Here is a 14359-nt window from a genome sequence, read left to right on the forward strand (position 1 = left end):
CCCTGTCCTAGAGAGCATCTGATTCTTCAGTAAAAGACCAGACCCCTTGATTCAAACACCAGATCCAGTTACGGGACCAGAGTAATTTGTATTTCTTTGGCTACAATGGACCTAAGGGACAACAGCCACAGATCCAGTCCTGCTGGGAGAGTAACATAAGGCAGAAGTTTTGAAACCTGTGGCCTATTCTGCTGTCATTCACTCTAAATGTGTAATTAGCACAACTGAGTGAGCTGCTTGTGGTTTTGGAGTGAAGCGAGTAAAGGTGAGGCTGTGAGAGTGATAAATGTTTTCATATCATTTAATCTGATATATACTTTGTATAAGTGAAGAAAAGAAGGATTCTGCTGAAATATGCTACTACAATATTTCATTCATACCCTGTTTCATGGCTTAAATACTTTTTATTTAAATAGAGTTTATGTCTAAAATTGCTAGTACAAAAATCCTGTAAAGGAATTTCTTTCTTCTCTCTCTTCCCTTCAGTATCACAATTGCCAGAAGAAGTTGTTAGACCTTCAGAGTGGACAACTTATTGGCTACAGTGGATTGTTGTTACTGAGACACTTTGAGAAAAAAAATAGAAAAGAATGGATACTCATGCTGTAATTGTTAGAGAGGGACAGCTGAGGAAAATCTTAATGAAGCTTCAGGGCATGACTCTTAGGTCAAAGACCGGAGTGAGACTCATGTGTTTGCCATCCAAGAAGAAGATAAAAAACAGTAGCTTCTGGAAGATGGATCTTACTGGTCTGTAAAAGCCAAACAACACTACAGACCTTTCCTGGTAGTTCACAGCTCAATGGGCTATTCCTGCTATGAAGAACAACATATCCAAGCAGCACATTGTTGTTAAAGCTAAAAAAATTTCATTATATGGGAGTAATTTATGGTCTTTATCCAGGTGGCAGTTTTGGATATAATATACTCTGAATATATGATGAGGCATAAAGCACACTAATGTTACCAAGATGAAGAAGAAACTCTTCGCCTGAGCTCTGAATTCCACATGGGAGTTGACATCAGGCCAGTATTTCACAGCCAGTCTATACATCACGAACAACTGGATTATGGTGAGCACAGCACAAACTGTGACCAAAATCCCAATCATACAGTAGTTTATGATCACCATGGGTGCATCTTGTATCTCCTTGTGGAACTGAAAGCATTCGGATGAGTGGTATGTCTTAGAGGTGCCATAGTTCGAGAGAAGAGCAGGTGCAACTACCAGTGCTCCCACCAGCCAGATAGCAGTCACCCAGGTTGTAGTGTAGCACTTCCTAAACTCGAGTCGGAAGAGGCGTATTATGATGATAGCCACGTAAAACGTGAAGGTGGTGTACATGTGGAGGTAGATGATGGCACTTGCTAGCTTGCAGGCGAACCTCCCAAATTTCCATTCCTGTAAAATGTAATAGCTGAGGCGGAAAGGGATGCTGAGTAGCATAAAGGTGTGCAGCACTAGGAGGCTGATGATTATAATAGTCATCACAGATTGCGATCTCCTTTGAAACAATTGATGGGACATCATGATGACTCCGAGGGTTCCACCAGCCAGTTCGATGATGTACAAGACTGTAAGAATAGTGTGGAGCATCTCTGGGGTGTTCGGCAATGTCTCGTTGGAGGAGTGGTTCTGCTGGGTTATGCTGTTATTAAGCATCTTCCTAAGTTCCTCTTTCGAGGTTACTGAAAATGAAAAATGGGAATTTTAAAAATTGACATGTTTTCTATGTTGCTTCCTTTATTCTTAACTATGGAATGTCACAGATTCATAAAGGGACATTTTACTGAATTGTATTTGAAATAGTGTTATCCTATGTAGTATACAACCTTATAACCGTTATATATGACAGCAATAACTCATGTCTCTCAGTGTTAAAACCACGTTATATAATTATGAATGAGTTTTTACTTTGCTAAACTGCTTTCTAGGATTATTTTTTTTAATTATTTGCCTCTAGATTCAGCCATTTGAAATAGCCAAGACACTGTCTGTCTGTCAATTATAGAGTTTAATCTGCACTCATATTATAAAGCAAAAATTGAGGGTGGGAAAAATATTGAAATGTGAAGAGGATGTACCTATAATTTGCGGATACTTTATGAAGATACTTCAGCAATCTTTTCGGCATCTTGCCTGATGGGTGCAGGACACCCATAAGGAAGCAACAGTTTCAGTTTCTAGATGCACAGAGCACACCGAACATAAAGATCTGCAGATGAAAATTCACATTCTTCTTGCTTCAGCTCCAAGTCTATTAGCTTCAGAATTTCACCTGAACAACTCTATGAAAAGTGAAGAAAAGCTAAAAATTCACTTAGGAACAATTTTGTGAAAGATATAATCCTATTGGCACTTGTTGAACATAGCGGCATACAGCTGCATTCTTATTTAGACTTAAGGCAAAATGTGGGCTGTTCAGCTGTTTGGGCTTGCATACAGATTTCTGTGCAAGCATACGGGGACAGCATGCAGGGTGCATGCATACTTTGCTAATGAAATCTGTCCGTACCTTACAAAGGGTTTCAAAAGAACCAACTAAGAGCTGAAAAATGATCTTTTAAAAAAGCAGAATCTTCTCTCTCTGATTCCTTTGAAGTTTGAAATCAGTGAACTTGTTTTAACTGACAATTCTTAATTCTGTTGCACTAATCTGTAAAATGACAGACTACAACTGCAAAACATTTTCAGAGAAACTTCTTATTTAAGAAGCATCAGGCAAAGCATCTTTAGAAGGCCATCGGAGGATAAACATTTCTGTTCACTCCTTTTTAAAATGCATGATCTTAAAAGCATTTAAATGGGTAAAATTTTGTGCCTGCCTAATATTCCTGAGACCAGCATGAGAAATTTACTTTCCCAGAAACTTTGCTATAAGAAAAGTTTTACAAACTTTCAGAAGGTGACTTTCTGCTCTTGAGACAAATTCATTTTCCAATGTATATTGTTTATATTTCAAATCAGCTTTAAAAAGGTACAATCTTTTTGTTGTTATAAACAGCGTAATTGCAGCCTAGATGCCAACATTTATATTACTCAGAAACAGATCATGTTTTTTTTCAGTATTAATAGACATTAAATACTTAACTTCTACCTTATAATCTCTTATTTTTTTTTACTTCCCTCTTCTTCTTTGCTGTTCCACACATCCAGAGCATATAGCACACATAACTAGTGTGAAGAAAAAGAGACTTTGGTGTTACTGTTCGACCAAGAATGACAGAGGGTTTTCTCAGCCCACATACAGGAAGGCACAAGCCTTTTTTTCTTGTTTCACTGCGATAGCAATCACATACGTTCGACATCTAATACTATTTCTATCACGCAGAGAGAAGTGCTGAAAAGCTGCTGAGCTGTCAGAGACGATTGTTGTGTTCAAACACATAGGACGGATGGACAGACCCACCTGTCAAGACTACTTCTGCCCACAATTTGGTCAGTCTTAAAGCTCGGATGGGCAGTGATTACCTGAGCTGAACAACTACTACAAGTTACTGCGTTTCGCTACTAAGCAAGTAAGAAGTGCCACTGATCAAGTAAAGAAATATGCAACAGAGCAGAGGATTTTTCGTTATAAATGCACTTTCCCCCTGAACTTGTTTTATGTTTAATAATTAAGCTAAATGTGCCAGAATAACAAAGTGCTTAGCAGAGTTAACAAAAGATTTGACTCTAACATGCTGTTAGATCTCCAAGAGTTCAGAGATTACTCACTGTTTAAATATTATAAGTAAAATCAGCTTCAGACATATATGAAAAGTGACTTAGGAGTTCCTGCTGCTAAAAAAAAAAAGACATGCAGGGTGCTTGAAGATTATGCCTGACCTGCAGGCATGAACGCTGACCCCCAAACCATATCATTAGTATAAGGTAGCTAAAACAAGGAGAGCATGAAGTCAGGGCTCTCTCGAGACATTAAAAGCAGTTGCTTGACTAGAAATTAAACAGAAAAACGTTAGCCCAGTTTATTTTTCAATTAGAGTTCTAGATTGCAGTCAGAGTCATCAGTACTCAAACACAAAAGGACAACACACAAGGCTTTGTGAGCAATAACATAAAAACAATACTGCAGCAGGGCTGAACTAGCATTGCTCCTGGCATCATGCACTCATCCTCCAAGTGTGGATGTGATGGTTCCCTCTGAGAGGCTTCTCTCCTGTTATTAAGTACAGTCATTAAAAAGAACAAGATGTGAAAGAGAACTGTTGGAAGTAAATAAAAACAAAGACTCAAAAAATCAAGGGTGCTAAAAGTCAAGGAGAGAAACAGAAAGAGCTGTGAGAGTGAGCAAGAACATGGAGTCTTGGAGACAGCAGTCTGTGAGACATTCTCAGCATAAACTCTGAAAGCCTTGAGGGAGCAGTTGCCATCTCATCTAGAGCAGGATTCAAAACAGAAGGGATGCCCATTTTGGAGACTGCATATACTCATGGGCTTGAGGTAAGAGAAATGTGCAATTGCTCCAGCGGACAGAGCACAGAAGGAAAACAGCTATGTGAATAATGGTACTCACCAGGTGTGGTTCCAGCCTCACTCTATCCCACATAAGGTCAGGCTGCTGCCTGACATGGTAGCAATGGTGTTTGGATGGCAAAATGATCAGCTGATTCTGCAGAAACGTGCAGGAAGTTAGGGAACAGCCTAGATGTCAGATGCCGATGGCTTCAATGGGTTAGAGTGATCCTGAAACTACATCCAGAGCCTCTGGGTAAAGCAGGGAAATGCCTGCAGCCTTGTGCTCTGTCCGCAGGCCATGAAGTGATCCACAAAGCTTGAACCACCAAGCAATAATGCAGAAGAGACATGAAGAAATTGCATTCCTGAAATGGCTGCTGTGTGACAGCCAGCACTTCAGACAGAGTCAAAGCAGGCTATGAGATCGAGAGCTTTGCACAGTCTATTACCTTGTTGAGTCCAGTCTGAGCTCCTTCTATGTAAAGTGATGCCGAAAACTCTGCAAGGGTGTTGCATAAATAATTCTCTTGTCATCTCGGGGAAAACACCCTTGGCTGACATCAAAGCTGCCAGTGGTCAGAAAATGAGCTTCTCAATTGATGTTTCATACCTCTGAGTCACTTTGTCCCTGAAATGTTCCTTGAAGGTTGTATGTTGAAGCTCTTCAGTGTGTTGATCTTTCATCTTCACATTCTTCTGTTAAAAAAAAAAAAAAAAAATCACTCAACTCATCTCTGTTATCTAGGTCTTAAGTTTTAGGTTAGTTTCTCATTTGAGTACAAAAAGAAACTGAGTCACATCAGCCTGTTCAAACGAACTTTCAGATCTTGCTTTTGCTTCTTACTTCGTCAGCACGTAGTTTGCCTTGACCTAAGAATAAAGGTTGAAAGAGAAATGCGTACATGCACATCAGAGATCCAAATCAAGACTAGCATCACAAATAGATTTCAAGGAAGGAAAGAAATGGGCATGAGTGGTTAAACATTGAGGGAAAAAGAAAACAAAGAGGAATGGTGATGTTTTAAATTATTCAGAAGAGAAAATGAAACAGAAGAAGAAGCAATAATCAAGAGAAGAGGAACAAGGCCTGTTGCATGTTCAGAGACGGGATGAATATCTGAGGAAGCACCACCGACTGTGTCTATGTATGGGTCTAGCAGAGTTCCTCTAAGTAGGGACTAGTTCTGTAGTGGAACTCTAAGTTCTTGATTTAATTTCCTTTCTGCACAACTTCCTCTGCTTTCTGTGTCACTTTTTAAGAAGATGTTAATGTTTACTGGTCAGTATAATAGCAACCATGGTTCGACATATAAGCTCGAAAGCTCCTTTCTTTCTAGGAACAACTGCCTTGTTTTACTGGATAGGCTTTCAATTTTCACTACTTCCCACCTAGGGTCAAAATTGCTGATAATTTCAGTTATTTACTAGTATTAACATTCTATTGGTAGTTGCTTATGGGAACTGAGCTGCATATAGGCCAGAGTTATAAACAACAGTAAGACAGGAATACCTGTGTTACGTTTAACATACTGCTTTTTCTGTGATTGCATCTGCAATCACAGTTCTGGCTGTCTCACTCCCACTCTGTTAGACATGAGTCACAGGTACTGAAAAGTGAGCAAATCATACTCTGTGGTTGGTGAACCTACAGAATAATCTCTTTAACTTGCCAATCCCACCCACCCATGCAGCATGAAAAATTTAATCACTTCAGTCAGTAAATGGTCAACAAGCTTAGCAGGAGATTTGAGATTCTTGGGCTAATCTACTTACTCGGTTGCAGATTTGCTGAGAGGTTTCTCTCACTTTGTTTGTCATGATGGAAGAGGCTATCTGGCTTCTCTGTCTATTAGAAAAAATATACAGTTGTCTCAGTCATATATGTTTAATATGTCTCCAAAGTAGATAGTATGCTTTACATAAGTAGAAGTAATATATGATGGATTTCTGTAGAGGAATTTGGCAGGGTATATTACAGGCAGGCTATGACTTGCCTTTTGAAACAAAACTCTTGTTTCTTGGGTTTGATGCAAGGACATGAGGGTTATTACAAGTTCAGGAACTTGTCTTTATTCTCCTGTGCTGCTACACACCAGTTTAGTAGTAAGTTGAAAGGTTCATGAAATGGTTACGTCCTACTATTTGGTCTAGTTGCTCTCCAACACCTGTAAAGGTAATTAAAGCTGTTGCTGCTTTAGGTTATTCCAGAAACTGATAATGCTGGGTTTGAAGCATCATTGTACTTGGGAACAGCTGCAGAGAAACACATGTGAGTCAAGGATCTGGCACAGACAGCATAACTTTTTCCTTGTCACAAACACTTTCCTGTCTGCTTGAACACACTGCCACCCATCGTCCTTGTCAAACTTAATTCCCTTTGTTTTCAGTCCCATAACTTATGTCAGAAGTCTACATTTCTAGGATAGCCCCACACAATGCTACTTTATCCCATTTCTCATATTCTTCTGCTTGATAAATACAGTCACATCCACAGAGCCCAAATTCTTCTTTCCTGATACTAATATGCAGAATCAACAAGCCTCTGCAGGAATTAGATCTCTGCAAAAAAAAATTTGCTTGACACAGAGTTGTTCAAGGCTTAATGTTTATTAAACTAAAAGGCACTTAGAAAGAAAACACAATAGATTAATGTATGCAGGAAAGCAGAGATTCTCATTGCACTGATAGCAGTATTCAACGAGTTACAGGAAGCATGGGAGGATGCCCAAAACACAGAGGTGGTGTTTTCAAGATGGGGTGAGGAGGTTGGTTTTGGGGCTGGTTTTTTTTTTTGGTTGGGGTTGTTTTTTGAAATTCCCATCAATACTCAGAGATTTTGCAACTGTGTGTTTTGTGACCATCTCCCACTAAAATAAGCCTTAACTTTACTGAGGAAATTTTCCCATTTTTCTGAAAGAAAGGGGAGTGCTCATGTTCTGGATGGAGTTGCAGAGAGAGCACTAGAAGACAGGGACTAGGATTTGTCAGGAAATTATAATTTGATGATTCTGGTGTCTAGAGGCCTGTCACTCAGTTTGGTCAAAATACACACCCCAAAAAGCACATCTACTAGAAAAACAATTATAAAAGAGGATTTTGAATAATTGAGAACTGGAAATATCAGATATCAGTTCTCCAGAACCCAAATCCATGAGCAAATCAGAAAGAAAAGGGTTAGTATTTATCCTTGGGGGGTCAGAGGAAATCAATATCAATAGTGTGAATTCTGAGATATAAAAGAAATTAAATATCAGTATGAAACAGAAGACCTAGAGCATCCTCAATATATAGTGACAACATTTCATGCTGTTCTCAGTGGTGGAAACTGGACTGGCTGTGAAACTAGAATATCTTTCAGTTCCTATCAATAAATAGGGATTTGAATACAAAATCTATGCTGCAGGTTACCAGCCTTTTCCGATTTAACTTCCTGTGAGATTTCCAAAGACACTTAGAGAAGCAAGAGTGATTTTGAAATTTGAATATTTTGGCTAGTGGATTCCACCGCAGAAGTTGCTTCCATTGACTCCCTGGAAGAAAAGACAGGGCCAAGGTTTGGACAACTTGCAGCGGGGCAAATCTACAAGCAGAGGAAACTCCAATGCTAAGGTCATTTGTGCAGTGGACTAAGTCCTGTATTTACAAAAACTGACTCTCACCCTCGGAGTGCCTTGTCCATAACATGGCCACCATTTGCAGAAGAAAACACAACAGAGGAAAAAAGCAGTTCTGCAACACTCAACGATAGAAGTGGTTTAGGAAGCAAAGTGTGGTGCAGGCAAGATTAATCTAAAGAGAAGCTCATCATTTATTTAAAGTATACCTCCTCTCTGCTTTGCCTTGGAAAAGGTCCTGTTGACTTCTTCAGAGATGCCAGCAGCAATCAGGAATGAATCTATGTGCCAGCCAGTCCATCACCCATGGTAAGGCCAGCAGTTCCTGCAGATCCATAAATTTCTCAGAACAGAGTTGTAATTTTCTATTCTAATCCAAATATTACTGGCATCATCGGATCTAGAAACTCAATGGTTTAATAAAACACTGCCAAACTTTCAAAAAAATTAGCATCTCTACTGGCGTCTCTCTCTAGTCCTTGGGTTTTTTTGGAGTCCAAAGTACCAAATTCTTCCTTTTTTCAGGGGGACATTGCAGATCTCTTAAAGGACAACAGTGATTACCCCAGCCACTTTGACATGCATCCAGGCCAGCACTTCTGTTCCTTCTAGTGCTATGACAATGATAAGTAGTGACCATAGATTCCTTACAGAAGGGTATTTCTTTACAGGAAACAAAATATGGCCCTTAAGAGGAAAGATATTTAAATCAATAAAGCAGACTCTATGCTTGTTTAGATCTTACCCACGTTTGCTATTTGCTGAAATGTGAGGAACCAGTACTTGAGAGCATGTCCCAAAGTAACTCAGAAAGGCTTTTTGCTCATTATATTGGATAATATCTTTAAAGTTATATATATTGTACATATTACTAAAAAATTCAGCCACATTCATCATTTGGAAGATGAAAGAACAATGCCATTTCTGTTACCTTTTTGCTAATTGGGAAATCTCTGTACTGCCATTATAGATGGTGTTTGCAGGAATGAAATAAAATGAATGCCATGCTGTGTATCTATTTATACCCCATACTCTCAACATATGGCAAAGATAATATGTACAACCAATCAAAATGCTCTCGTACTAAAATGATCATGATCCTAAGTACCATCAAGCTGTCTACATCAATTCATTCAATAGCTTTCACTGTTTCTTTGTTTTCTCAGTTCAAGGATTTGAGCAATTACTGTAATTGTAAGAACATTTCTACCCTAAAGCATAGATGGGCCATGCAGCTAATTAACATACTTTAAGCTAACTCTATGAAAATGAAATACGTGATATGTTCCAAATGAACTGTTTAGCAGAGTCCTATTGGACTTATCTTTCCATTGTAACAAAAAATAGATTGTAGAACAAGAGAATGGGATGGAGGGGAACATTCAAAATGAAGTGATTAACTTAATTGCTTTTCTTTCAGCCACCAGCAGTTCTTAGAAGTGAAGAATGGAAGAAGCCTTTGTTAATGCAGAAGACACAGGGAGGAAATTACTTCTGTACATGCAACACGAGGTTACTTTATAAAATCTTGCACTCAACTACCAATCATTTTTGAGTGACTGAAACTCAAATGAGTACAAACTATCACAAACTTGAAACTTGAATATTTTAATCCATCAGTTGCCAACTGGAGAGAGGCATGGAGAGAGGGAGTCAAGAGCAATGACCAAATCCCTCCATTCCTAATATTGTCCCACTGTAGGCAATCAATCTTGGCTTCAGAGACAGGAGTGGGCTACCTTTAAAAGCAGAGGAGGTCTTTATGATTCAGCAGTTACCTCCCTTTGGAAGTGGAGGCATCTCTTCTGGTGCTTTGTCTCCTCTTTCCATAGAAGCATACAGGGGTTACTTGGGCGATTAGCGTTCCTGAGCTCCAACAAGCCTCTCCTATCTCTGGTTCTGTCTTGAAAGTCTCTGAGCAAATATGGTGGAACAGAGATGAAGAACCTGCTGCTCTTCATCCAAAACTTCAATAGGGGAACATCTGCCGATCAAAGAAAAGCCTTAAATCCATGCAATCCAGTACAAATTTAACACTTCCTAGTGATACACGCCTTTCCCAAAGTGCAGAGGGAAAGATTGAGGCCTATGGATGAAGAGGACAGACTGCCAGAAGTGCCATAGCTCTTGAGCCCAACAGGAGGAATCACACCCCCAAGATGTTTAGACGTTGAGGGGCATGCTCAGCCCCAGGGACAGGGCCTAGAAAAGGGAGGTAGAAACGTTCTCAGAATTGGACAAAACAGCTGAGAAGCACTCAACCATTTAAAAAAGGAAAGGTAAATAAAAATAAAGTTGAATAGCAGGGTTAGGAAAAGTAAGGTTGCTTAGTGAAGCAAGTGAAAGAAAGGAGAATGTTGCCTCTTTCATACCCATGTACAGCAGGAGCAGGATCTGGCAGCAGCTGTGTGGACTGCTGCACATCTGAAAAGGCATCTGTGGTAGTACTCATATGGAGGTTCATCCATGGGGTAAATATACACTCTGGAAAGAATTAAACGGAGAAGCTGATGTTTCTTTGATCATAGCTGGTGGGCTACTAACATCCTTGCAAACCTGCCTAACTAATCTCTTTTTGTGCAGTGACAGTGTTGTCAGGTAGCTGTTCATACAGACATCCAGGACCCCAGAGGGTACAAACCTTTCTGTAGGAAAATGCAGTCATCTGGACCGTGAAATAATTGAAAGGGCCTGAAGTCCTTGCTCAGCTCCCATTTTGTATATCTGTGAGAAAAAAAGTGATTGCACTGCACAGAGGATCATAGGACTAGCTCAAGTTAACTCAGTGTGGTGGTTTAGCCTGGACCACCACACAGTTTCTCTCTCCCCCCACCCAGTGGGACGGGGGAGAGAAATTGGGAAGAAAGGAAAACTCATGGGTTGAGATAAAAACAGTTCACTAAAAATACTAAAAACTACAAAGCTAACAGAATATAAGGATATTAATATATACAAAATATACAAAATGAACAATTTACAATTTCTCACCACCCGATGTCTGAATGACCGACGCAGCCCATCCTGAGCAGCGATCACAGGAACAACACCGAGCAGCAAGCAAAGTGGGGAGAGCAAGCTAGCAAGGTAGAGGGAACGATGCCAGCAAGCAAGAGAGAAGAAAAGGATGCCAAGGGTGCCCGCAAAGAATGCCCAAAAAGAATGCTCCCTCCCATGAGCAACACCCACTTATGTACTGAGCATGACGTTTATGGCATGGAATACTCTCTTTGGCCAGTTTGGGTCAATTATTCTGTCTGTCTTTCGCCCAGCTTCCCGCATCTGCACGTTAATGAGACTTTAACGAGACTCGGAAAGCCAGACAGTGTCCTTGGTCTCATTAACAACAACTCGTATCACCAGAGTGTTTTTGTCAACATTCTTCACACACAAAATCCAAAACACACTGGCTACTGAGAAGAAAATTAACTCCATCCCTCCTGAAACCAGGACACTCAGTTTTTATAAATTATAATGCTTTTAGGTATATTTCCTGTATACTTTTGAGATAAATAAAAGCCGAAAAACCAGTGCAGATATTTCACTGCCTTATCTGCTATTTCCTTCTCACTTGAAGGTCCATTCCCTGTTCATATAAAAGACTTCTGGGTGATACTGGCCTTAGCACCATACAGCTGCCTTCCAAGGACAGTGGAGCAGATTGTGGTTTCCCCAGGGTTATCCCTGATCCATGCTACAGACTTAGTGGCCGAAGTGTTTTGCTTGCAGGATAACTGCAGCTGCACTCACTTGCATGAGGAGCTTGTCTATGATCCAAATACTGCACTCGTTTACCTACTTCAACCACATGTAACATCCCTTTGGCAGCTATTTACTCACTATAAGAAATAAGCTCAGGGGAAATATTTTCTTTTCAAGAGGTCGTACTTTTCCTCTAAGCAAATCCTTACCTCTCTGGAGATTTATTTTCTTTAAATCCAAGAGAGAGAAAAAGCTGTCTTAAATATGATTAATAATTTGATCTAAAATGTAGATGAAAATAAAGGAGAGAGTTTACTTACACATTTCAAAGATACATAGATTTATGTGTTTTAACTGCACATTTTCAATATACAAAATCGCAGAAATAACTGTAGTAAAAATAAGCATATTTAAAAACATTATATTTATCTTCAAAGCTGAAGGTCTAATTAATCTAAAAATTCAAAGTTACATTCCTTTGCATCAGAACATGTAAACTCTCAAAAATAAATCCAAGGATTAATTCCTCAACTCAAAGGAGGACAGTGAAGGAGGCAATTAATTCTCTTACTTTTTTTTTCTTTTTCACTAAGCATGGTTCTAGAAATGACTGTCAAACCATTGTTAGCCAGCATTAACCAGTTATTACTTATGAGAAGCTAAAAAAAATTGATTTAAAAGTTGCTTGTTAGATCCTGCTGATACTTGAAAATCCTCCTGATTAAAAAAATGAACCAATACCATAGGCTTTTCCTGTTGGAGCCTTGGGGATTTTTTGCTTTGTATGTTCAAATTTAACAATTTGGATAAAAATAAGTTTGCATCAAAATCCAATTTTATTTTCTAAACCAAAGCACCAGTTCAAGGAATTTTACAGACTCTTAACTCCTTCTTTAAAAATGTGGCTTAAATTCTGAAGTGTGGTAGGTTGACTCTCGCTGGCAGCTAAGCCCCCAACCAAATTGCTCACTCAGTTTCCCCAGAGGGATGGAGGAGAGAATCAGAAGGGCAAAAGAGAGAAGAAAACTCATGAGTCAAGATGAAGACAGTTTAATAAATGAAGGGGAAAGAAAAAAAAAAAGGAAAAAAAATTACGTGATGCAAAAGCAGTCATCACTCACCACCAGCAGAATGATGCCCAATCAGTCTCTGAGCAACGGCTACTTTGGAAAAACTCCCTCCTAGTTTTACTGCTGAGCGTGATGTTACAGAGCATGGAATATCCTTTCTGTCAGTTTAGGTCAGCTGTCTCAACTGTATCCCCTCCCCACCTCTTGCCCATCCCCAGCCCACTGGCTAGAAGGGCAGACTATCTGAAAACATAACAAAATACAAATCTTTTAAAAATGAAAGCTTTCATTTGGAATTTTTTTTTTTAAATTGTTCAGAATGGATTAATCCAGGAAAAGATCTTTTTAGGGTACAATTTTAATCTGAATGGATCATGTTTATTTAAGTAGTAAGGACCATACTTACTAGACACAGTGGTGGGCAGCCTCATCTAACTTTGAGTTTAGCCATGCTTTGAGTAGGGGGCTGGACTAGATGACCTTGAGAGAACTCTTATGATCTATTGTTTCCTACGATTCTGTGATTTCAACTCATCTTAATATCACAGAGGCGAACCTCCCTTCCACGTCTTTACTTCATGTTCACAGCTTTGTGCAGGTTCAAGTTACTAAATCTGGTTACTAAATACAGTAACTAACCTGCAGCAGTTATTAATGTGGAACATTTACTGACACAAATCTAAACTACTATTTGCTCTTACGTTCTGACCTCTAGAACAAGATTTTGTCCTTCCTATTATTTTATCAGCTCAGAGTTTTTCTGTTATAGTAAAAATACCCCTTGACATTAAAATACATGAAACCACTTTGGTCCAACATAATTATAATTTTTTTTTCATTTTCGCTTCACCAGTAACTGCAGTGATTTCACACTCCTACACGCTTTTGTAAAAGGTGTTATTATGGTGATGTATTTCTCATGCTGTACTTTTCCATATGCCTCTGTTACCACTGGTTTTGTCTCCCTTGTATAGTTAAATATGCCCATAAGTGACCAGTTTGGGTATACTTAACCAAAGAACAGCTGAGATTTTTCTTGCAGATTCATTTTTGTTTCACAGCTTGGCTTTACTTATTTCTCTGTGAACTAAACACTTACTGTCTAATTGCACTGGTTTTAATCTCTTCTTGTAATTTTGCTGCTTCCTGTACTTCACATTCATTGTGGTGAAAAGTTTGGTGGTATTGTTTGCCGGCCTTGTTTATACACCACACCCCACCGCTGCTTTGCAAAGAGCTCCATCTCTCCTAAAGCACCCAAGAAGGCTTAGCCTTTCAAGTTGCTTCACCAACTGAAGATTAATGCTGCTCAGTGAAAGAGGTATCAGCTTGGGTTTGCAATCTGCTGTTAGCGGTGGACAGAATGAGAACTCCACTTTCACGTGTGATTATTTTTTGTTATTTTATTTGTGACTGAGTTTCCAGGTCGATTATTGTTAAGACAAAGTAAATTGCATGGAAGTGTGCAATATTCATTCAGCAGCCCTGAATGTAGCATATTCTTGAATATCAGAGCA

General features: G+C 39.2%; 1 protein-coding gene across 1 annotated transcript; it reads right to left on the bottom strand.

The window, feature by feature from the left end:
• Positions 1 to 581: 581 nt before the first annotated feature.
• LOC104486378 (putative G protein-coupled receptor 141) lies at positions 582 to 5029 on the bottom strand. The gene is made up of 2 exons (XM_010129050.2): positions 4909 to 5029; positions 582 to 1689 (listed from the first exon to the last, which is right to left on the bottom strand). Exons 1-2 carry the CDS (start codon positions 5018 to 5020, stop codon positions 800 to 802), a joined length of 1002 nt encoding a protein of 333 aa, XP_010127352.2. The 5' UTR covers positions 5021 to 5029; the 3' UTR covers positions 582 to 799.
• Positions 5030 to 14359: the final 9330 nt, after the last annotated feature.

Source organism: Chlamydotis macqueenii, chromosome 2, assembly GCF_036417535.1.
Source record: "Chlamydotis macqueenii isolate bChlMac1 chromosome 2, bChlMac1.mat, whole genome shotgun sequence".
Lineage (NCBI taxonomy): Eukaryota > Metazoa > Chordata > Aves > Otidiformes > Otididae > Chlamydotis > Chlamydotis macqueenii.